The sequence below is a fragment of the Malaclemys terrapin genome, chromosome 7, assembly GCF_027887155.1.
Source record: "Malaclemys terrapin pileata isolate rMalTer1 chromosome 7, rMalTer1.hap1, whole genome shotgun sequence".
Taxonomy (NCBI): Eukaryota; Metazoa; Chordata; order Testudines; family Emydidae; genus Malaclemys; species Malaclemys terrapin.
The window spans coordinates 47,767,667-47,792,439 of record NC_071511.1 but is presented as its reverse complement, the minus strand read 5'-3'; the positions used below and the strand labels follow the sequence as shown (position 1 = coordinate 47,792,439).

General features: G+C 54.1%; 1 protein-coding gene across 2 annotated transcripts in view; it reads left to right on the top strand.

The window, feature by feature from the left end:
* The window catches only part of PCBP4 (poly(rC) binding protein 4), a 33,556-nt gene extending 11,454 nt beyond the window's left edge, over nt 1-22,102 (top strand). The window contains exons 2-13 of one of the 2 annotated variants that reach the window (XM_054035937.1): nt 7,141-7,309; nt 8,967-8,990; nt 9,320-9,352; nt 11,667-11,783; nt 12,252-12,383; nt 13,591-13,719; nt 14,372-14,446; nt 14,841-14,885; nt 15,765-15,840; nt 16,528-16,580; nt 17,905-18,074; nt 19,481-22,102. In XM_054035937.1, the coding sequence (XP_053891912.1) occupies nt 7,199-7,309; nt 8,967-8,990; nt 9,320-9,352; nt 11,667-11,783; nt 12,252-12,383; nt 13,591-13,719; nt 14,372-14,446; nt 14,841-14,885; nt 15,765-15,840; nt 16,528-16,580; nt 17,905-18,074; nt 19,481-19,796 (1,281 nt within the window). In that variant the 5' untranslated portion in view covers nt 7,141-7,198 and the 3' untranslated portion in view covers nt 19,797-22,102. The remainder of the gene's footprint in view (nt 1-7,140; nt 7,310-8,966; nt 8,991-9,319; nt 9,353-11,666; nt 11,784-12,251; nt 12,384-13,590; nt 13,720-14,371; nt 14,447-14,840; nt 14,886-15,764; nt 15,841-16,527; nt 16,581-17,904; nt 18,075-19,480) is intronic. The other variant, XM_054035938.1, reaches the window with a different exon arrangement.
* Nucleotides 22,103-24,773: the final 2,671 nt, after the last annotated feature.

The window sequence follows — 24,773 nt, the reverse complement described above, 5'->3', positions numbered from 1 at the left end:
TCACACTATCTGCACCCCATAAGCCCCACCAGGTGAGGTAAGAATGTAGAAACTCACCACTCCCTCAGATCTGCCCCATTATCTGTTGAACAGAGACAGAATCCCTGCTTCGAACAGTTAGCTGATAGCTACATGAAGTTCCACAGACAATGTAGCCTCTGTAGGTGAGAGATGCTTCCCCATAGCTCTCCCTCCAGGTCCATAAAACACTGCCTCATGGATCAAACCTTATCTTAATGGAGAGCTTCCCTAGTAGGAGAAGCCAGAATAGCACTCACCTGTATTCAACATGTTACAAGGACTAGAACCTGCCAACAAGCACCTCCTCATCAGGGTTGCCTTTAACTCAGGGGTGGGCAAACTACAGCCCAGGGGCCACATCCGGCCCTTCAGACATTTTAATCTGGCCCTCGAGCTCCCGCCAGGGAGCAGGGTCCAGGGCTTGCCCTGCTCCAGCACTCCAGCCAGGGAGCAGGCTTGGGGGCTTGCCCTGCTCTACACGTGCTGTGGTACTGCACAGCTCCCAGAAGCAGTGGCATGTCCCCCCTCCGGCTCCTTCATGTAGGAGCAGCCAGGGGGCTCCACGCGCTGCCCCGGCCCCAAGCACCAGCTCCACAGCTCCCATTGGCCAGGAACTGCGACCAATGGGAGCTGGGGGGGGTGCAGATGGGGCAGCGCGCAGAGCCGCCTGGCCATGCCTCTGCTTAGGAGCCAGAGGTGGGATATTGCCGTTGCTGCCAGGAGCTGCTTGAGGTAAGCACTGCCCAGAGCCTGCAACCCAACCCCCTGCCCCAGCCCTGATCCCTCTCCCACCCTCCGAATCCCTTGGTCCTAGCCCAGAGCACCCTCTGCACCCCCAACCCCTCATCCCCAGACCCACCCCAAAACCTGCACCCCCTACCAGAGCCCTCATCCACCCCTGCAGCCTGAACTCCTCATTTTTGGCCCTACCCCAGAGCCCACACCCCTAGCCGGAGCCCTCACCCCCTTCCACACCCCAACCCCCAATTACATGAGCATTCATGGCCCACCATACAATTTCCATACCCAGCTGTGGCCCTTGAGTCCAAAAGTTTGCCCACCCCTGCTTTAACTCCTTATTTATACCTTTCCCCCATCCCCTACTGTGCTCTGATTGACTGAGCTCTCAGAAGTGACTGGGTGTGGCCAGTCAGGTGGCTTGCCCACAATGAAAACTTCCTCTACAGCTTCAGAAACAGCTACTGAACATGTTTGGTAATGACCACGCTCTACTTCAGGGTGTTTCTAGGCCCCTGGGTGCTGAGTTGCCCTGCTCAGATGGGCAGATACAGAGTATGCCAGCTGCAATCCGCATCATCTCCCCATGGCTCCTCTCCTGTGCCTTAGGCCAAACAAAGTCAAATGCTGCAGTGTAAAGCAGGCGGGTTACACTTGCTGATATGATGCCAGTCTGAGTGTGGAAGTGAGCTAGTGTGTGCATGATTGGGTCACTTGGGCAGAAGTACGGAACTGCTCCAGGTTCCATCAGGGGGAGGGTTTGATGTTCAGCACTTCTGGAAATCAAGGCCCGTGCTATTATGGTGCCTATGGCTCGAGGGCATGTGACTGGTGGATGTCTTAGCTGGCAATTCTCTGGATTTGTGGTTGTGGTGGAGACACTTGCTTTAACTGGGAGTAAACGGAGTATTTTGTTGTGGGGAACGCCCACCCCTATGCTCTTCCAGGTCCTGGGTGTGCAGCAGCTGTCTGATTGGCAATCCCTGACCCTGGAGCTGGGCTGGCAGCATGGGATGGAAAAATGTCCTGGCAAGATACAGCCCTGCACAAACTGAAGTTATTAAACAATAGCCGCTGTGCTCAGACACACAGGGTGCAAGGTGCAGTCTGTAGGAAATCAATGTGTGTCCAGGGACACACTGGCAATTGAGCATTGGTGGCACAAAAACAACTGTCAGCTGTTGTGTCCCAGCCTCCAGGAGCCTGTCATTAATACACTCGGGCGGATGGGGAAGGTACAGAGCTAGCAGTTTTACTGAACACATCCAGCTTTGCCTGAGGTCTGCTTGGGAGTAACCAGACACCCCTATCATGTCCTGTTAGCGCTGGCTTGGATTGCGCAAGGGCTGTCTTTATTTTGGGTGTTTCACTCGTTGGTCACGGATACAGAAGGGATCAACCCAGAGCTTTATCTAATATGCTCATTTCATAAGGCATCTTTTAGACACACTGCAGTCCACCCACGCTGCATGGTCCGTCATGCTGTGTAGTCATTCACTGCCCTGCACAGTGGGGGGAGGGAAAAGTGGCTGTGTAGCTCCTAGATTAACCAGCATAAGGTAGAGCAGCCTCATAGAATATCAGGGCTGGAAGAGACCTTGGGAGGTCATCTAGTCCAATCCCCAGACAGATTTTTTGCCCCAGATCCCTAAAGGGCCCCTCAAGGATTGAGCTCACAATCCTGGGTTTAGCAGGCCAATGCTCAAACCACTGAACTATAAAGTAAAGTCTCCAGGAGTGTAGGAGAGGAAGGGTGGGGAGGTCTTCTCTGTAACGTACAGCATCAACTCTGCCTTCCAAAGTGGCACTGGCAAGCAGGCAGGCTCCTCAGACATTACAGCTACAGAGTATAGAACACAAAACCGTAAGAGATACACAGCGTGTGCCACAATCACCCAAACATTGCAGCTCTTATGGTGTTAAATCCTGCTGCCCTCCAACAGACCCTGCATAAAACAGGCTTTGCACACTGGGAGCAAGGGGATGGAATTCTGCTCCTTAAGCCAACAGCAGGGCAAGGAGCACATGTGCGTGTACACGTGTTTCACACACACAGCAGATCCTCCTTTATGGCCAGCGTCACACCCGCTCCCTTGCACACCAGCTCCCATAATGCCCCTCCGAGCAGCGTCTCTCCTTAGCATGGAGGATGGGCCAGGAGGCCTCCCCACGCAGCGGAGCTGCGATTGTTCCTTGGCGTTTCAGACTTTTCACGACTGCACAGTGTGGGCAAGAGCTGGCCCGATAGGTTTGGTGAAAGCTTTAGCAGCAGCCAGTAAGCTCCCTTGCAGGTGACTCACGATTCCAACGCTGGCATTAATAGTGCTCCTTGTTTCCATGCTCTCTCTTTAGCCCCTTTATTAGCAAACCTCTGAGCTGATCAGCCTGTTCGTTTGGTGTCCCCACTGCCCTCTGGCCATGCAGAGCCTCAGTCACCGCTCCCCCAAAGCTGCCTGTGTTCTCTTGCCATCCACTATCTCAGATGCTTTCTTGGGGACCCTCACAGGCCAGCCCCACTGTTTGCTGGGTCAAGGCAAAATCAGTGCTAGGACCATGTATGTCACCTTGCTGACAGTGCTGACGAGCCGGATGGCTCCCAGGGCTTGGTGCCGGATTCCCAGGCAGGCTCACAAGGCCAAAATAAAGCAGGACAGCAGAGGCGATAGGGATCTAAGCCCCGGGATGCTAAGAGAGGGGTTACAGAGGGACTGTAGCCGGCACAGAGGGAGCAAAGAGCCTGCAGTGAAGCAAGAATAACTCTGATGGTGGTGAACCACAGCCCTGCTGGGAGAGGGCTTCTGCCCACCACAAGGGAAGCTGAACCCAGCCATAACATAGCTGGGGGCCTTGGGCTTAGTCAAACCATAATTCAGAGGATTGCCATTCACCCCGCCATTCTCCCTCGCCTTCCTCACCTAAGTGATGTCACTCGGATCCCTTACATCTCAGACACACCCACACATAAACCCTCTCCCCTGGACTGGAGCATCCTCCCACCGCCAGCACAGTGCAGCACATGGACAGTGCTCAAAGGCTGGGGGCAGCAACATGCAGAGAAAGACGCAGGGATCCACCTGGGAATGTTTGCTGCCTGGGTAGGGGATACGGCTGGAGGAGTCAGAATGAATGTCCCAGCTATACGAATAGGAGACGACAGGTATCAGTAGATTGGACAATCCAATGGTCCATCTCGTCTGGTGTCCTCACTCCACCAGAGGCTGATAGCTGATGCTTCAGAGGAAGGTGACCAGAATGCCATACTCCGTCTCTCCTCCTCAGTGATAGCATCTCTCCTGGCAGTCCCGATGTGCTAATCCACCCGCTGATTGTCCGTAGGGGTGGAGGGGGAATCCTGCCAGGCCCCTGCAACAGGCCATCAGCTTGTGCCCTTGAAGAGGAGGCTGGATTCCCCTTCTGTCCTTCCCTTCACCGTCATAGCTACTGCTATGCTGTGCAGAACGTGAGCCAGCCCCTGCTTATCTGCAAAAGGGGCAACACTCCCACCCAGGACCCTGCGTGTTCTGGGGCCCAGGGTTCTGGTACATTGGTTCCCCAGTGCAGACAGAACCAAGCAGATCTAGGAAGAGACCCAGACCCAATCTCCCTGACCGATGCAGGCCCCATCGTCCATTTCGGCCACGCTCCACTCAGCACAGGAGGGAAGGGGAGAGGCAGAGAAGGCTTTAAGCCACCGTCCCAGATCCTTGGCCCAGTCCCTCATGCAAGTCAGAACAGCAGGAAGATTTCCTGGTTTTAAATTGATTGTCTCAGGGCTGCTCTAACTTACACTTGGCTGCAACAGCCCGTGCCACTCCTCTGCTCCTGGCTACATCCCCTATCCCCAGATCAGCTGCCTTTGCTGTCCCTTTATGCCCCCAGGACTGCACCAGGGGACAGCACTGAGGAAACAGATGGGGGGGGGCGCAGAGAGCGAGGGGGCAGCATACAAACCAGATTTCAGAACAAACTTTGCAGCTGCCCAAGCCTTCCACCTCTGCGTAGTCTGGACTAAAACCCAGGGTCCAAACACTCCCAGCTGCGCCACCCAGGACTCCCACTCATTTCCCCTAATGCGATACTGGCACAACTTCAGTCAGCAGCATCTCCTCAGGGCAGCCCCCTCAAACTCACCGCCTTCCCCAGTTCACCAGTCCGCCTCCCCCTGGATTCATGCCAGCCCCTTTGCTCGGCTAACCCCTGGGGATCTGGTCTCTTCCACATCACTGAATGAGCGTAGTGCTGGGGAAGGCTCTGGACTGCCAGGCCTGGAGACCAAAGTCCTCTAGCCGCAGATCAGGTTCAGGACAGGCCTTGGCCACATGCTTGCCCTGCCCCTTCCTCAGCCCCCTGAGAAGGCCACCCCAGTGGGTGGAATGCACAGTCCAGGCCAATTGCTCAGCTTAACTTATTGAAAGCTCTAATAAGAACATTTCAGCACATCGCCGCACTGGCTTAATCAAGCATAACGCTGAAGTGAAGGAGACAGAGCAGGAACCTAATGCCCAATCCTGGGGTGCCGGGAGCCTGCTTCTGTCAGCGTTCGCTCTATGCCAGTCCCTGGTTTGGCTCCTGTGTTGCTCCAACCTCCCTTTGGTGAACACACATCCTTTATACCTTGTCTCGTGACATCACCCAGGGGCAGATTATTAAACAACCTCAGCTCTAAACAGTCTAGTCTAGCCTAGCGTTTCATACATGCTAACCCACAAGCTTTTTAACGGATACATTTTTACTTCTCCTGCTAACACTCTTAATTGGTACCTCCTTAGTGATCTTTCTTTAGCCACCGCTACCCTCCTCCTTACACAGTCTAGGTGGCTTTTCGTTGTGTTCCATTGCTTCTTACAACCGCGGTCTTATTCTTACTTATTTGCTTCTTGGGCCCTTGGAGTTACTGGCTAGTTTTGGCCAGACAGTATCCATCTTCCCTAGTCTGTCTCACCGGGGAGATCTGCACCTGGCTCGTAAATCACACGTTTGTCTGGGTTGCTTTGCCCTGTTAGCTACACAGCCCAAGAATCCGCCATAGATTCGGCGCAGACCAACTTTCTGATTTTTACAGCCTTTACAATTGTTTTAGCAGTGTTTGAAAAGCCGTGTCAACAAGCCACCAGCAGAAAGCAGAAAAAGTCCCTCTGACATTTTCTTATAACACAACTAAATATACAACAGCTGCCTCTCTACTGTTCTTTAATATACATTAGCTAACACAGTTTGTTACACAGCTGTTTGCACCCGTCTGAGGTCAGAGCATAGGCTCGGCCCCATGTGTAACATGACGCTCCTCGCTGGCTCATCAAGCAGCAGGGATCAAACCTGAGACCAGCTGGTTTGAAATGCTGGAGCCTCTAAAAGACGCACCTGAGTTAGCTCCGACTGTTGAGGCCTCCTCAGCCTCTATCTGTGGCTCAGCCACCATAAGATGGAGACAGAGTGCCATGTAGAGTGGGTGTGCCCCATCGAACCCTTGGCCTCTCTGCCGAGTGGGCCCCATATTGCCAGCTGTACCCTTGGCCTCTCTGCCGAGTGGGCCCCATATTGCCAGCTGTACCCTTGGCCTCTCTGCTGAGTGGGCCCCATATTGCCAGCTGTACCCGTTGCTTTTGAAAGCTGGATGTTTGTTGCCTAGGATCGGGGCCAATGCCACCAGCTCAGCACACGCCAGCCACTGGATGGTAGCAACTGTTGGCCACCCCACTGCTGTGATGCAGGCTCTGTTCAGTATTCCAGTCCTGGTCATTATTATAAACCACTTACCCAGGGCCATCCCCTTGCACAGGTGCACAGAGAGTGAGGACAGGCTCTGCCATGACCGATCTCAGATGTCCAGAGACAGGGCGACAACTCAGCGAAGGGAGGGTGTGGGAAATTCTTAGGGAGGAGGGGATCCCCATAGAAAGGATCCCTAAAAGAAGGTTAAGGGGGAAGGTTGGAGGAGGAGGTTGTGCCTTTAAGGGCTGAGTTTCCCAGAAAGGGTCTGAACAGGGCAATCACTGAACACTGCAGAGAGAAGGTGCTGGGCAGACAAGCAGAGGAGTCGCCTCAACCCCTCTGCCATCCTGGCTAGATCTTGCCAAATGCCCAGTGCCCTGGCTCAGTCACGCAGCCTCTAATGCTCAGGGTCGAAGGAGGGTTCAGTGCTAAGGGCAACCCAGCTGCCATATTTACGTGCATGCTCTGCCCATGCATCTATCTCATGGCTCTGCAGGGTGCTCTGGGAGAGCTGGGGTGAAGCCACAGCCTGCCCAGCCAGCCTGGGCTTTGCTGCAATACTGACCGTGAGCCTCCCGCACAGCAGGGTTACGACGGTACTGCGGGCAAGCGAGCGGCCAAGGTCCACGCAGGGGCTTGCTGTACCCATTGATGTTCCTCTCTCTGCAGATTTAGCTGCTTGCGTCCCTACTAGACCCTGGGTGCTGGTTTGCCCAGAAGCCGGTTCATGCATTCCTATACCATGGCGTCGCCAGACAGGATGAGTGGCTCAGATACCGGCCTGGAGGAGCCAGAGCTCAACATTACTCTCACCCTCCGGATGCTCATGCATGGGAAGGTAAGTGTGCCCCTCTGGCTGGGATTCCCTCCGGGCTCTCCTGGGAAAGCAACATTAGGAGTTCTACCCTGGGGCAAAGGGCTCCTTCAGGCTGGGATCCCTGGGGCTGGCCCAGAGGAGCAGCATGGGCGATTGGGGTCTGCACTGGGCTCAGACAGACAGCTGGTGTTGAATTTGCAGGGCTCACATTTCATTTTGCTTTCCCAAAACTAATCCCATTTAACAACAATCAAAGCCTGACCCTGGGCCGTCTGTGCTCCAGCAGAGGTCCATTTTAGAGCAGAACCATGAAACATTCACTGGAATGTCAGTCCGAGATCATGTTTTGTAGCAAAATTGTAGAAACGTCAAGTTTCAGTTCAAGAAAGGATTCATTTTATCAGGCTTTGGAAAAAAGCAAAACTCAAGGCAGGGCAGTTGCCCAGGGAAAGAAGCGAGGATTTGCTGGGAACTTTTGAGAGGGGAAATTACTATTTTTGCACATGGCTGTGTAACATGAAGCCATTACAAGTGCACCAAAATCTGGGCTTCAACCACCATCTACCTACCTAAATGATGCAGACGGACAGAGAGCTAGATACTTAAATTCAGCTAGGGTTTTTTTTTTTTTTTTTTTTTTTTTAAGATTCCTTTTTTAAAAAGTTAATGTTTTCAATAGCATGTCTTGAATTTTCTGTTTTCAATCCATTTTTAAAACACATGAGAGTTTTCTGTTCCCCTGCTGATGCTTGTATGGATCTTCTGAGAGAACCACAAAATCCACCCTTCCTTCCTTTGCCCTTCCACCTGGGACACATCCTCTTAGGGACTGGTGTAGCATGGGCCTCTGAACTCGCCCAGAGAACTGCATGCGATTGAGATCATTGTGCTAGGGTAGGAGTTCTCAGAACACATTTTTTGGTGGCCACAGAGTTCAGCCACCAACTCTTGCTAGTGGTCCCACTGATACTTTTTCCTAAAATACTTCATTAACTTTAGGAAAAACATATAAATATGCACACTTACATGTCCAAATCATTGTCATTTATTTATGTAGGGTTTTTTATTATTTTTTTTGTAGTCTTAATAGTAAAAATAGTACTGTAAAAAGTGCTATTTGTATGTTGGTTAATATCACTTAGTTTTCATAGCACACTTAGTAGCTAGCTGGGAGGCTGTGATAAGTGATATTAACAAACATACAAGTATGGCTTATCACAGCCTCCCAGCTAGCTAGTAAGTCTGCTGGGAAAAGTGATACTTGCATGTTTGTTAATATCACTTTTCTCAGCAAGCCATCACTGCCCAGGAGGCTGTGGTGGCCACATGAAAGCCCCTGGTGGCCGCATTTGAGAAACGCTGTAGGGCCTGGGACAAAGCCCAGGTGAGCATCAGCCCAGCAGTGAAATACTCCGCAGCCAAAGTGTCAGCAAACGCACGCTGGGAACCAGCATTTTGCCCTGGTGCTAACGTCTGTCCCAGCGACCTTCGGGTTTGCTTGCAGCAATGCCTGCCAATGGCAATGAGAGTCCAGGGTGTCCCTCCACCTGCAGTTCCAGAACAAGCCATGCTGCCGCTCTGGGGCACGCCTACTCCCTAGGGTGGATCGGGTGGGTCCCCTGTGTGCTCAGGAATCTCCTCCTAACTGGGCTGCTCTTCTCTCTTTGTGTTTCCGCAGGAGGTTGGCAGCATCATCGGCAAGGTAAGAGCAGGGCCGGCTCCAGGGTTTTGGCCGCCCCAAGCAGCCAAACAAACAAACAAACAAAAAAGCCGCGATCGCGATCTACAGCGGCAATTCGGCGGGAGGTCCTTCGCTCTAAGCAGGAGTGAGGGACCGTCCACCGAATTGCCGCCGAACAGCTGGACGTGCCGCCCCTCTCCGAAGTGGCCGCCCCAAGCATCTGCTTGGTAAGCTGGTGCCTGGAGCTGGCCCTGGGTAAGAGGTAGATGTTCCCCACAGCCGGGGCGTTTCTTCGGGGTCTCGCGGAAGCTGTGGGAATCTAACCACCCTCCCTGTTCTTATTCCCACAGAAAGGCGAGACCGTTAAGAGGATACGGGAACAAGTAAGTGGTGGGGGGTGGCGGCGCCTCTCGCACTCCTGGGATCTCTCACGGGGCCAGGCTACGTCCTGTGCAACTGACCAAAGCTGGCTCTGGCTCATGAATACGCTTCAAACCTCCCTCCTCCTCCTCTTATAACCCCCACCCCACATCAGCCCTGAGGCCCAAATACCTGGCAAGCCCAATAGTGCCTATGCCCAGGCTTAATCAACTACAGAAGTGGCTGGAAGATGCCTTCCCCTCCACATACACACAACACACACTCCCAGAGGTGAGCCTGCTGCCTAGCACGAGAGCACTCAGCCCCAGGTGACTCAGGGAAAGCGAGGGGGCGGAGCCTCAAATATATAGTTAAGGATGATACCACCAGGTGGTGCTGTTATAGATAGCCTTTCAGGTTCTCTTCCTTAGCTCGCAAGCAAGTTTTGACTCTTAGGGAGACGGGCTGGTTTTGAAAGGTTGTGTGCAGAGGCAGCTTTGGGAGCGAGGACACTGCATGAATGGCAGATGAGTATGTGCTCTGCCTTGGGCTCTGACTGGAGTCAATTCTCAAGGCCGAGTTGCTCCCTGGAACCTGGCACTGGTGTTGGGATAAAATTATTGGAAGCAGAGATTTACCTGCATGCTGTTTGACCATCCCATTTCAGGACTGGTGTAAATAAAGCAAGTTACACTTAGAGTATACCCAGACTCCACATCACTGAATTCTCCACTAGAAGCTGACCTGCAAGGCCCCAGATTTCTGCTACTGCTCAGTAGCACAAGGGCGTCACTGATGTCAGAACAGGACGCTGGTGTCAGATGAAGGGGCAAGAATATATTGCACCTTGACAAGTTAGGGAAATAAAAATAAAGGAACTAAGAGGAAAGAGCAAATAGCCACAGTCTTAGCAATAAATAACAAGAAATGTATGAAATACATCAGAAGCAGGAAGCCTGCAAAAAACCCTCAGTGGGTTGCTGGACCACCACGGGCAAAGGGAGCAATTAAGGATGATGAGAAGATTGCAGAGAAACTAAATGATTTCTTTGCATCAGTCTTCATCACAAAGGATGCTGAGGAAATACCTTCCATGGGCCTACTCGTTTCTGGTGAGAAAGGTAAGGTACTATCAGCGACTGAGGTGTCTAAAGAATTGATGCTGGAACAGATGGATACATCAAAGAGCAGCAAGTCACCTTGCCCAGATGGTAGATACCCAAGAGTTCTGATGGGATTTAAGAATGAAGTTGCTGAGCAGCTAGCAAATATATGCAAGTTTTCATTAAAATCTATTATACCAGAGGTACAGCTGGGATTCTGGGAATCAGAGCAGGGAGCTTTGCTTTGGTACCAGGTAAATTGGCTGAAATGTGAAACAGAAATATAATTTAAAGCACCTCCATGATCATGCTATGCTGAATGTAACCAAAGATACCCCTTTAATCTACTGGTATTGTTTGAGCAGGTCATATGAATAAAGGAGAACTGGTTGATATAGTTTATTTGGACTTTTAAATGGCCTTTGACCAAGGTCTTCACAAGAGGCTATTAAGGAAACAAACAGGGGTTTGTGTGAGAGGTAAAATATTGTCATGGATCAGAACTTGACAGAGAGAACAGAGTAAGAATAATCAGCCAACATTCATCTTGGCAAGACATTAACAGCAGGGGGCCCCATGGTTCTTCACTAGGATCTGTGTTGATTATTATATTTATCAATGATCTGGAAAGGGTGGGGGGTGAGCAAAGTTTGCAGATGACACCAAATTATTTAGATTACGACTGGAAAAGACTGAGGAACTTGAGACCTAACCACACAAGGGAAACAAGGCAACATGATTGCCAATACTTAATTAATGGATATTTCAGATTAATCCCTCCAATTTACATTACTTTGCATTTGCAGTGAAATTATGATGAATTAATTATTATTATTATTGTGGCAATGCCTAGGAGCTCCAGCACCCAGGTAGTGCCTCATGGATGGGGACCTCATTGTGCCAGGCGCTGTACAAACACAGATCAAAAAGATGCTTCCAGTTCAAACATGTGGAAAGCTTCTAAATAAACTGTCAGGAAAAAGACCTGGATGGCTCAGTGAAAACATCCACTCAATGTGCAATAGGGGTGCCTAAGGAACGGGCTGGCGGATAATAGGGAAATTATTGTACAACTCAAAGGAAAGCCCTTAACTAGAACACGGTGTTCAATCTGTGTCACCCCATCTCAACCAGGATGCAGCAGAAATAGAGGGCTGGCAGAGACGGAAATGATTAGAGACTTGGCCAGATAGCCCTATGAAGAGTTCTCACCCTGTCTGGTTTGCTTTCTCAGAGCAGCGCCCGGATCACCATCTCTGAGGGATCTTGTCCCGAGCGGATCACCACCATCACAGGATCTACGGATGCTGTCTTCAGAGCCGTCTCCATGATCGCCTTCAAACTGGAGGAGGTATAGTACCTGCCCGACGCCACGCTGTATTCACCCTGCACCACATCAGCCCACTGAGAATGAAGGTCCAAGAAGGGGGGTGATTTGGAGGGCCCCCCAGAGGTACAACAGAACATGCAAGCCCTTTTAAACTGAAATCCATGGCTCCTCCTCAACCCTGAGCATCTCTGCTCTCCAGAGGGGTCAGATTCTGGTCCCTTGGGGATCTGTTACTTAGGCTGATTGTATGGGGAATTGATCTTTACAGAGCCAGCCATTCGCCTGGGCTTGTATTTACACAGATCCAACCTGAACACTGAAGATAGTCCCTGAGGAGCAGTAGGACCTCATTGCTCTGGGAGGGGGAACAGGGACACCCTCGCTTTGCGCTGACCCTGAACAGACTCCATTGAGAGCACCATGCTGTGGCCTTTGGCTCCAGGATGGTGATATTCATTCTATTCCAATGCTGTACCTCTCTCATTTCAGGACCTGGGGACAGGAGCCACCAACGGAGGAGCTGTGTCCAAACCGCCGGTGACACTGCGGCTGGTCATCCCGGCCAGCCAGTGCGGTTCTCTCATTGGCAAAGCTGGCGCCAAAATCAAGGAGATCCGTGAGGTAAGGGCTGGGGGCACTTTGCAAAACCTGTTTGCTTCTCCCCAGTGAGGCTGTTTGTTTACTTTCTGCACATCTCTTCCCTGGAGGGATGGAACCAGACTGGTCAGTTTCGCTTCCTGTTTCTCATGCCAGTGTGTCCAGCTGCTCTGTTTGGGTTCCTAGTTCAGTACACGACAGTCTGTGAAATGATCCCCGAGCCCCTTCCTTTAAAGAGAAAGCCTGAATGTCTGTCCTAGACATGCTGTGTAACCCGCGGGGCAGTTTGGGTGATAGCTCCTGCCTGCTGTGACCAAGCCACAGAGGATGTGAGTTTGTTCCAGGCCCAGCTAGGGAATTGGGGCTCTACCACTCACTGTAGTCACTCACGCTTTTAGGGTACATCCACACTGGCGCTGGAGGTTTCAGACCGGACCCTATTCAGGGTAGCTAGTCCCTTGCTCGCACGGGTGAGCCTGCTCAAGCCAGCAATTGACCCTCCAGCTCCCTTGTAGACTTACCCTCAGCTCTTGATTCAATTCCCAGCTGTCACGCTAGCTATTGGCTCTTTAAAAATCTGAAGCAGACCCATTTGTGGGGAAGCCCCATGAAATCTCCAGTCCTTGGACTGAGGTAGATGCGCCTGTGATGCATCACAGGACAGGGACAGGGAAAGCACTGTCCCTGATGGGGGTGCTGCTGCGGGAGACAGCATTACCCTGTAGGGTGACCAGACAGCAAATGTGAAAAATCGTGATGGGGTGGGGTGGGGGGTGTAATAGGAACCTATATAAGAAAAAGACCCCAAAATTGGGACTGTCCCTATAAAATCAGGTCATCTGGTCACCCTATTACCCTGCCACTGCCTCAGCCCCAAACAAACCCTCTTGCTAAGCACCCTGGTTGAGCTGTTAGAGCCAGCAGGGTGTTGCTGGTCAGTTGGGGAGAGCATGGGAATGCCCCAGCAGTGGAGGAGGGGCAGGTTATGCCAGTGCAAGGAGGTTGGAGGCAGCAAACTCAGCGGTGAGATGCCTTCGGTGGCCATGCAAAAGGTGTAGCCCGCACTGGCCATGTGGCTGCCTTCCTGATTCCAGTGCGTGGGTGTGCAGAGTGCGGGGAGCCCTCCACCCAAGCGGTACCAGCACTGGCTGCCCGTCCCACATTGTTCCAGGGAACGTGGGCAGCCGCTTAGCGCACACAGCCATTGCCAAGGGGGCATCTCTCCTTGCAGACCACGGGAGCACAGGTCCAGGTGGCAGGAGACCTGCTGCCCAATTCCACGGAGCGGGCGGTCACGGTCTCGGGCGTGCCAGATGCCATCATCCAGTGTGTGCGGCAGATCTGCGCAGTCATCCTGGAGGTACCCGCGTTGGGCTCGGGGGGGACTAGACACACGGACTTGGCCCTGTGCCCCTATCTATGCTGGAGAGTGGAAGGCAGGCTTCAGGGGGCTGGTTTCCTGGCAGCCTCCTTCCCTGTGCTTCGGGGCTGGAGCCGTTGCTGTGTTTGCCCTCTGGGAGGATGTCGTGGTAGTTGCTGTGCAATATCTTCACTTTGCCACCCCCCACTGCACCCATGTCTACCATCTGCCAGGGCAAGGTTGGGTCAGAGCCAAGACGTTCTGGGGTGGTTTTAATGTCCTGCCAGCCGAGGCTGGGGGAGATGCGACAGCCCAGCCCCCGCTGGAACTGTCCCTTGAAAGGCTGGTCCCCCTGCTTTATAGCCTCTCTCTCCCCAGTTACCACCCTGATGCCATGAGACGATGTGGCCCTAGCAGCCACTGAACACAAGGCCATGGGCACACACCACACTTCACCAACGCACAAGCCAGCCAGCCTCTTGCCTTCCACTGACTTCAGTGCCACTGGCCGTTTCCCAGCCCAAGGGCAGGGCCCCCACAGCGGGCATGGCTACGGCATGTAGCCAGCTGCCTGGCTGGGCATAGGGTCGGGAAAGGGAGTTGGTCTCCCTGGAAGAATATGTTGATTTCTCCTCTGCTTTCCCCTCCTCAGTCGCCACCAAAAGGGGCCACCATTCCCTACCATCCCTCCCTCTCCCTGGGGACAGCTTTCCTCTCGGCCAGCCAGGTAAGGGGGCAGCTGGAAGGGAGGGAGGGAGGAACTTCCCAAGCAAAAACACCCGGGATTCCCTCAGCTCTGCACCAAGGAGATCCCCCAACACCCAGGCAACCCCCTTCCTCTCTTCCTGTTTATTATTAAGGAGGCAACACGTTACCTGATGCTCTGCCCTTCTCAGACATCTCTCCTTGTGAGCCCTCTGCAGCATTAGTTACCAGGGGGCTCCTGATCTCACCAGCCTTTAAACGGGGCTGGGGCTGGCTAGCAAGGAACACCCCAGTTTGGGGGCTGGAGGAGGGGGAATGTTCTCATACCACACTGTTAGCGGACACAGAACAACCCCTGGTGCTCCCATCCTGGCCAGCTGCCTCGCTGATGTTCCTCCACTTTCCTTCGTCCCCAGGGCTTTTCCATGCAGGGCCAGTACAGCGGGGGGCCTCAAGCCGAGGTGAGTCCGGCTTTGCCTCCTCGGCACGGCAGGGCTCAATCTCAGTTCCGCAGTGCCAGGAGATCCCAAGGGACCCGTTTCCTCCCATATGCCCTTGAACTGAGCTGCAGCGTTGTCCTATTGCACGGCAGGAGAGCAGGTGGCAAGAGCCAGCCTTTGCAACGCCCTGCTGAACGTGGATGCACCACACCCTTGTCAAGGAGGAAATAGAACCTGGGAGATGCAAGCTCCCCCACCCCGCCCCTGGCCATCAGTGCACCAAATCCAGCCCTGGTGTGCTGGTCCCAGGGGCAAGTTTGGCCCTTTGTGTGTCCCTCCATCTCTCCCATCTCCCTTGTCTTCCCTGCACAGCTCTCATCTCTGGGGCATGTTTCCATGTCAAATCTCCACGCCTGGCCCTCCCCCATCATTTCCTTCCCCAGGTCAGGTCCACGCAGCAGACATAGCATGGGAGCCGCTCGCTCCCGGAGCCACCCTGCAGGGCGACGTCCGTGTCCTCCTCTCCCTGCAGCCAACTCCACCTGCCATGAGCCAGGGGCCTACTGCTTCTGCTGCCAGCTGTACTAGGCCCGTCCACCACTGGGCACACGTCTCCGTAGGCCTGCAGCTCAGGGCCAGCCCGCATAGGCATGGCCGAGCTGGCCGGTGGAACCTCGTGCAGCTCTGAACACGAGGTGGGCTATGGCCATGGTCACACAGGGCTGGTGGCTGCTGTTACTATGAAAAGCCCCTGTCCCGGGGGGGGGGGGGGTTCTGCTGTCCCACCCACCCATTGTGGTTCCAACTGGCTGGCAGCCAAAGGGCTGGATGGTGGGTGACCCGACTACTCTTTAGACGTAGCTCTTGCATTTATTTCCCTAATTTCTTCCCTGGGAGCAGGTGACGAAATTGCAGCAACTCTCTGGGCATCCCGTTGCCTTCACCTCTCTGGGCCAGGCACCATCCCTGGTCCCAGGTAAGAAAACCAGCCCCACCCCACCCTGCCTCCCCAGCAGGTGATCTGCTCATGGAGGTCACGCACATCATCAAAATCCTCTGTGGGCGAGCAGGGGCATCCGCTCTGCCCACCCCTGGGGGTGGCATTGATGAACACGGGCTATGCCAGGCCCAGGCAAGGAGAGGGAACAATTCTACAGAACCAAATAGACGTCATGAAACAAAGTCTGTTTGTCAAAGCCCCAGACCTGCAGTGGCTCAACAACTCCCAGCAGGGGGAGATCTGGGACCGTGTCTCCGGAGGAGGGGGGGGTTGGGTGTGCTGGGAGAGGGTCCATGGCTGCTACCCTCATCTGACCACAGCTTGCTGCTCCCAAGACAGCTGGAGGGAAGAGGGGGCCAGCCAGCAGCCCAGAGCCCTGCGGGGAAACCCTCCAACTCCACTAGACTCTCCCTAATCCCCCCAATCCCTGGTGCTGGGGTGGCCGGCACCCTCCGGGCAGGGTGCAGCAGAGAGGGGTGTCTGGGATGTTTGGCCAGTCCCCTCCCCACCCCCCAGCTGGGTATGGACAAGCCCCAGGAAAAGATATTCCCTGTGCCCGGAGCCCAGTGGCTTTTAACAGGAGCAGAGCATGGAAGGGAGGGAGGCAGAGGAATCACTAGCAGAGCCCCAGCAATGCTGCCTTTTCTCTCCCTCTCTGGCCAGGCCTGGACGCCAGCCCCCAGAGCAGCTCGCAGGAGTTCCTGGTGCCCAATGACGTAAGTTGCCATTGCTCTCCTGTGAGAGCCTCCTCCCATTCCCACCAGTGCAATGCCTGCCCTGGAGCCTCAGCAGGGAACCTTTACTGCCAGAGGGGGAAAAGCGCAGAGGGGAATAGCCCCCAACCCACCCCAGCTCCCAAAAATCCCTCTCCCCAAACATCAGGAGCATGGGGATCAGACTCTGCTGCTGGACCCCGGCATTGGAGTGGGGCAGAGGCAAATCCCGGATCCAGCTTCCCCCTCCTCCCTGCAGCAGAGATACCTGGATCGAGGCAGGGACTCCGTGAGGCAGGGACCATGGCAAAGCCTCAGCATTGCCTTACCCTCGTGATCAAATCTCAACTTAAAGAGCCAGTGTCCCAGCTTTGGACACCAGGGGCTCCCCACCCCACCCCACCCATCTAGTCAGGCTTCAGCCCTCACTACAGAGGCCCCGCCGCCTGGCACAAAGGTGCAGCAGCAGCAGCAAAAGGGCTACCCACCCCCTGAGCCCCCTCCCCATTGGCTGGCCTAGCCTTAGTTGTGCCCACGGTCCTGTTCTTCGGGAGCGCAGTCCAGAGAGCAGAGCTGGGGCTGGGGGGGAACGTCACCAGCAGAGAGGAATGCGCCAGAGCTACCCACACCCACCCTCGCGGCCTCATTCCAGGCACCGGTGCCCCAGGGCTGCTCTCCAGCCGCCAGCGCAGGCTGCCAAGCACAGAGCTGCCTCTGTTACAGCTGGCAGGAAGCGGGATGGGAGGGCAGTGTTGACCTTTCTGCACTCTACCCCCTAAAGTCATCACACCCCAGCCACTGCCTCTGGCCTTTTAAAAAGACACAAAGTGCAGCATCAAAGACTTGCTGCTGACCCACGCTGGTGAGAACATGGAACTACACCCATGGGGCAGCGCAGAGTGGACATGGGGGATGGGAGCCATGCAGAACATTAAGATTGGGCAGTCAAGGGGTAACCTATTCCACGATCAGGGGCATTGGGGCCTAGCTGCTGGGGGAGCAGCATCCAGTGCTCAGTGCTAGGTTCTGGGTTTGGGGGAGACCCTACCACCTCCTATCATTAGGCCTACCCCTGTGGGGCCTCACTGGGCACTGCCCTGCGATGGAGAGGGGCAGGCACAGCTGCTGGGCAGGTGGAAGTGGGTGGGGTGCTAAGAAAGCAACTCCCCCTACTCCTGAAACACTCCAAACAACATGGCCGAGCAGAGCAGCCCCTGTGTCATGCTATCGAAGGGCGCTCCAGCGCCTTCTCCTGGTGCCACTCTGTCCAGCACTGCTGCTTCCACCCCAGCCCCCCCCGAATTAACCCCTCTCTGCTCCTCCCCAGCTGATTGGCTGCATCATTGGCCGCCAGGGCAGCAAGATCAGCGAGATCCGGCAGATGTCCGGAGCGCACATCAAAATCGGGAACCAGAGCGAGGGCTCCAGCGAGCGCCATGTGACCATCACGGGGACCCCAGTCAGTATCACTCTTGCCCAGTACCTCATCACAGCCTGGTAAGGACCAGCACCCCCATTGAGAGGGCCAGAGGAAGGAGCAGCCCAGACCCTGGTCTGCAGGGCAGCAGAAGCAAATTTCTGTGTCACTCCTTCTCCTTGAGCTGGGATCTCAGTGAGACTGGGGGGCGGGGAGTGGCCACCTCTTCCACAATCTATGCAGTGTCCCAACGCTCTGCCTGCTTATACAATGGGCGTCTGCCAGTCAGACTGGCAAGGGTGTTTGTCACATGCACAAAGATTGGAGTGTCAAAGACCAAGGCACCCTGAGCCTTAGGGCCCAGCAGTTCTTTCATCCCAACCTTTCTCCAGCCCGTCTTAGAGCGGGATGAAAATGGGTTCCCCCCCCACACACACACACTGACTCAAATGTGCAGCGGTGTCTCAAGGGAGCTGTAGTTCACATGTCTCATGCTCCCGTTCGCCTCTCTAGGCCAGGCTCCCTGGCCAGACTGCATCTCCCATGATGCACCACAGCCTGCCCGGTAGGTATTTTGATGGAAATTTTCTGACCAGCCCCAGTTCTTGCCGCCTTTCAGAAGAGATGTGAAACTGAGCCCTGACGCTTGGAAGATCCCACATCTGGCTAAATCACAACATGGGCATTCCCTTCTGCCTCCCAAACACCTCCCCTGCAGAGCCAGCTGCAGAAACTGCTCTGCACTCCAACTCCTAGGCACAGACTGCTGCATAGCACTGCTTGTGCAGCGGCTGCCTTTCAGGGAAGGCGAGGGATCCCTCTAGACCTGCTTGGATCAGGTATAAACACTGGCACTCTGTCTACGCTTACACGCCCCGCGTCTGCATTGGTGAGAGATCTCGCAAAAAGCCTCTGGTGCAGATACAGCCCTGTAATGCAAACTGTGCTGGGAGCCTTCAGGACAGAAGGGCCTATGGCTTCATCTCCACACAAGCTTGCACTGGTTTCATTAAACCGGTTTAGTTAAGCTTATGCAAACCCTTCTGTGGATGCTCTTAGTTTGGCTTAAAAGCAGTTTATTTTGGTTTAGTTTAAATCAGTTCCTAATCAGCTTAAATTAAACTGCATTAAGAGCATCTGCACAAATTTTGGCACTGGTTTAACTAACTCGGTTTAAAATCCCTAAGTCAATCTGGCAAACTCCACATGTAGCTGTGTGTGTGTAACCCACCATTACATGGCATGGTTCTCTGTCGCTCTCTAGTGGCTAACCGGTGTATAGGAGTTTATGAGTCAGCTATGCCCTCTGAACGATCAGGGACCTGGTTTTTCGGGTTGGCAGAAGCCCATTCGTTTAGCCAGAGGTGAAGGGTTCAATCCCCACTGCAGGGGGTTGGTGTTACATGCATGAGGGTATTACCCCACCCTGCTTTCTAGCCCCACTCTGTGTGCATCTCACTGCCTCTCTCCCTCCTTGTTCCTCCAGTTTAGAGACAGCCAAATCTACCTCCCAGACGTCCCCCATCTCCAGCCCCGTTGACCTCAGCATGACCTTCTCCCAGTCCCTCAATCCATCGCCGGGCCCCACGCTGACAGCGGTAGCCGCGCCCCCTCCCACCTTGCTGGGTGGCCCTTATGCCATCTCCCTGTCCAACTTCTTCGGCCTCAAGCCCGTCCCTTTCCTGACGCTGCCCCCTTCCTCGGCCACGGGGCACAACGGCAGCCTCGCCACCTACACGACCAAGATCTCCACAGCCAATGGCGCCAAGAAAGCAGAACGGCAGAAGTTCTCCCCGTACTGAGGCTGATGGGTGGGAGGGTGGCAGGCCAGAGAGGAAGGGGGAGACCACAGGATACCACCCCCCCAGTTTGTGGGACACCAACAGCGCCACTCCAAGGCAGGCACCTGAGCCAGCACCACCCCATGCTGGGGCATCCCGAGCTATATGCGGGGGTGGACGGAGAGGTAGAGAACGTGGAGGAGGGGGAGGGCAGCCTGGAGCCCTGCCGTCCCTGGTGCGTCCCCTCTGGACGATGGGGGGGGCTGTCTCAGCCTTGCACCCCCCCTCGCTCCCCCACTTCTCCACTCCTGGAGGGGCTGGCTCTGTCCCAGTTAGCTTTAGTGCTGTAACTTTTAGGGGAAGTTCCCATCCCCCCCAGCCCTTGGAGTTGGAGGGCACCCCCACCTGACAGCGTAGTGCTGGCCGCGCTCACCCCGGGTGGGCGGGCAGGTGACAGGGCGAGGCTAGAGGCCAGTTTGAGCATAGCTCGAGGCCCATGCCATGCTGCCGCCGGATGGCTGGGGGCTGCTGGAAAGGACAGAACTGGAATCGGTCACACTCTGCCCAGGAGTCGGCGCTTTTATGATCTCCAAGTACGTAGACTTGTACCAAGCTGGAAACTCAGCCCCGAGCCCTGGCCTCCCCTCCACACACAGAGCCCTGCTGGGAACCAGGCAATGGGCTGGGTCAGGTTTGGAGGGCTACCCTCCAGCAGAAAGGTGCCTGGCCTGAAGAGAATTCAAGGCAAATGCTCAGAATATCACAGCGCCTGTCCCTCTTCTCTGCCGGGACAGGGGAGACACCCCCCCTCCACACACACAGGTTCTTGACTCTGGGAAGGGGCATGGTCGGGTATATATTGGGCTAGCCTTGTGGCTTATTTGCTGCTACAGTAACTACAGCTCTGGGAAACTGATGGTGACTAATCAGGAACGCTCCTGGCCTATCCCTGGGGCAGAACTCCAGCTCTGGCAGCTAATGCATGGGCTCATTTGTTCCAAGGACTCATTAGCTGTTGGAGTCAGTTGTGATTGGATGGAGATACCAGTCAAAGCTTCCTATGTTTTGCCCCTTCCCCCAGTGGTTCCATGGAGTAACTCCTGGCTCTGCTTTCTCCTTGGAGGAAGCTCCCAGGTTCTGCCCTCCCAAGGGTCCATTACTAGGACTCTTACCCAGCCTGCACAAAACCACGTGATGGATGGATGGAGACACCCACAGTCTCCTCCTTGATGGGAAGTTACACCCTTGGAAGTGCATCCAGTGCCTCCCTCATGGGTGGAGCCTGGGGTTGGGAGAGGGAAACCAGACTAACAGTCCTAAATAACGTCCCTCCCCTCCCCCAGTTATCCTAATAGATCAAACCAGGGGAGAGAGAGAGAGCCAGGCCTTCCTTGCTCAAACGCTTTCCTGCTAGGGGGATCGGAGGAGGCAGGGTTGGGCTGTTTCATTCTTAGAAGTACTCCATGGTGGAGCAGGTGCATCATGAAGCATCCAGCCGGGCTGCGGGCATCGAACCAGCAGAGAGACTGGTGACTCCGAACAAGGGATTACAGGGTGCTAACAAACTGGCTGAGTCTGGAGTGGGAGCATAGGGTCAAGTAACTGCACAGCGAGACTGTTCCTTAGCAATCAGCTGTGTTCACCCGGCACTGAACATGTGCTGTCCTGGGTGTCTGAGACCCTGGTTCCCACTTTAGAAACACCATGATCCAAACAGCCTGTAGTCCCCGCTGCCAAATCCTGGTGATCAACAGCAGAGAGCAAAGGAGTCTAGGGGCCTGATCCCAGCCAGGATACATTAGTATCCCTCCACTGAAGTCAAACACCCACAGAGGATCTGGCCTGGCATCTCCTGAAGTTCTGCCTCCACCAGGGCCAGCTCCAGGCACCAGCCTAGCAAGCAGGTGCCTAGGGCGGCCAATGAAGAAGGAGATGGCACGTCCGGCCGTTTGGCGGCAGGGCCGTCACTCCCTCTCAGAGCGAAGGAACTGCCGCCGAATTGCCGCCGTAGAATGAATCTTTTTTCCCCCCCCTCTCTCCTGCTTGGGGCGGCAAAGACACTAGAGCCAGCCCTGGCCTCCACAACAAAGGAATCACCCCCTATCCCCGCCTCTCCCAACAGAGATCCCACCAACTGTGCAATGAGCTGTCTCCACCCCATCCTCCACTTGCTGGTGAACATCTCCCCCAACATCCCCCTCAAAAAGCTTTGCCCGCCCGCCTCGCCCAGCTGTCTTGGAAAATGCTGTACATAGAATTCTCTATTTTTTCCTTCTTTGTAACTTATCACCAGTTCAATAAAGAGACAAGGCTTGTGACCTCAGGACTCTGGTGGGGTTTAGTGGGCTCCTTCAGATCCAAAGTGAAAGGTCCACCATCCATTCAGACCTAGCAAAAGGGAATGGTTCGGTGACTCTCTAGTGAGAGACCTTGCAGGCTAAAGGATGACTCACACGAACAGCTCCGGGAAAGGCTGGCACGGGGCAGGGGAAAGTCCACACTGGGAGATGTATCCTGCCTGCATTAAAGTGCTGACTAGAGATTGACGCAAAGATAACAGCTCAATTAGCACCATGCTGCGTGCGCAGCTGTTACTCACTGTCCCGTCCCCTACAATGCAGTGAACAGCTCCGAGGTGGTCGTCGCACCATTTGGGAAGGTTTCCATCCAGCCACAAAGGGTTTTCCCAAGCAGGCCATAGCGAGTCAGCAACTCTCACACTTTTTGGTGTTTTTCTTAAAGCTCCAACTCCTGGAGTCCTTCACTTCTGGGAGACTCTCCCTTCGCATTTAAAAATTAAAGTAAGCGTCTGGCTTTTCTGATAATGGAGAAAAGCTTGAGACCTTGACCCAGAAAGGAACAAGAATCAACCCAAACTTTACCAAAAATATTCATGATTTTTAAGCCAATCCTATATTTGCTCATTTGTTTTTTGTTTGTTGCGGGCTGGCTCATGATTGTTTGTAATGCTTGGGCTTGCCAATGCTGGTACAGGACCAGTTCAACTCAGAACTAACACCTTCTGAGAATGTAGTGCAGAAGGATGATGGGAGCTGAAGGTGTGAATGGGTAGCACCCCATCATGGCCTGAGGTCCCTCTATAGGCAGCCTGCCTCAGTTTCCCCTGTCTTCAGTTCAGGCTATCACAGCTCCTCTTATTTGGGTCAGCACCCTCTCTACTCAGAGCTGGATTTATTACCATTACATATCAGTCCCAAAATAAAGTTCTCAACTCTACCCCAAGTCCATCTTCCCAGTCTATCCCACTGTGGCCTCCCAGGTAAATTTCCCTGCCTAGAGCCTTTTCCCTAAAGACACAGGATTCCTGGCTGTAGCCTAGTCCCACCCATCAACTGTCCCCTGCCTTTGCAGGAGCCTCTACTTGTTTCTCCCTGTACATTCCCCTCTCTGCAAGGTCCTGTTGCTCTTTATAGATGCAGCTCCTCCTTACCCAGCTGGTTCTACTGATGGGGCTGACCAGCTGCAAGCCTCCCACCCTTAGAGAGACAGGCCACCCCATTACCAGCTCCTTCAGCACTCTTTAGGATGAGGGTCTGTGGGCTCCTTACACATGGATGGGCAGGAATGGGCTCACTGAGAGAAGACGGGCTCAGTTCAGAAGGAATATCAGCAAGCCCACTCAAGGGGCTGACCGCAAGTTTGAGGGAGCGATCCCAGCCGGCAAGACACACTGGACTCATTGCAAAGCCCAGGCCAAGGCAGGATGCTGGCCTGGGCAATGCAAACTCACGGCTCTGTCCCTTTGCCCATTCAGTCTGGCAGCGTCCAGAAGTTTAGACCTGTCAGCACACGTGTCAAATCAAAGACGAGATCCCCCGATCAGGATGGCCTGGAAAGCCCCTCCAGAGACCCAATCAGCTGTCATCCTCTTGAGACCCTTCTCTATAGGGTATGAGCTGGAATCCCCTGGCAGAATATTGGCAGGACTCTCCAAATTCCCCATGGAGTCTTGTCTGGGATACCCCAAGGCCCCCTTCAAGGGCACCCTATCAGCAGCACATTTGAAGCCAATCTCTTTAAACCTGCCAGACAAAGAGCTTTCTAAGGCAATCAGACCCACACTACTGCAGCTGCCTTAATTAATTAAATAGCAACAAAATTATGCAAAGGGAAGGGGAGGGGAGAGTAACACAACAGAGGTTGTGAAGCCCCATGGGGCGGTTTCCAAAGCAACCCGGCTTGCCAAGCCAGATGATCACTGCTCTAAACTGGAGTGGGCCTCGACCCCCCAGCTGTGGGGATGGGGGCACTTGATGGGAGTGGAGTGGCTGCCAACCTGGGTAAAAAGGCTGGTGGAGTGGCACAGCCACCCTGCTGCCTTGGAGAGCAGTCGGTCGGACTGCATTGTTCTGCTCGGAATTACCACTCAAAAGGACAGGACCCCCATGGCGTGCGACGCCCCCGCACAAGGGCTGTGCAAGCAGCAGCCATTCTTCGCTCTCTGGGGGGAAACTGAGGCCCTGCTCCTCAGAGGGATCTAGGCCCCAATCTAACTCCCACGGTGATTTAGGCCCTAAATCCCCATTGAAATCAATAAAAGAAGAACAGGAGTACTTGTGGCACCTTAGAGACTAACAAATTTATTAGAGCATAAGCTTTCGTGGACTACAGCCCACTTCTTCGGATGCCTATGCCTATATGCATCCGAAGAAGTGGGCTGTAGTCCACGAAAGCTTATGCTCTAATAAATTTGTTAGTCTCTAAGGTGCCACAAGTACTCCTGTTCTTCTTTTTGCGGATACAGACTAACACGGCTGTTACTCTGAAAATTGAAATCAATGGGAGTTCAGTGCCTAAATAGCTCTGAGGATCTAGGCCTGGCTTCCCAGAGCCCATAGGGAGCTGGAGCGGTTTGGGGGTGGTCCTGGTCAGCTCCCTTTTTTCCTGGTGCAACTGCTATTGCTCAGGGGTAGGGAGGGGATGGTGTTTCGGTTTAACTCCTTCTCTGCTGGTGGCATCATCTGTGTGAGGCTTTTG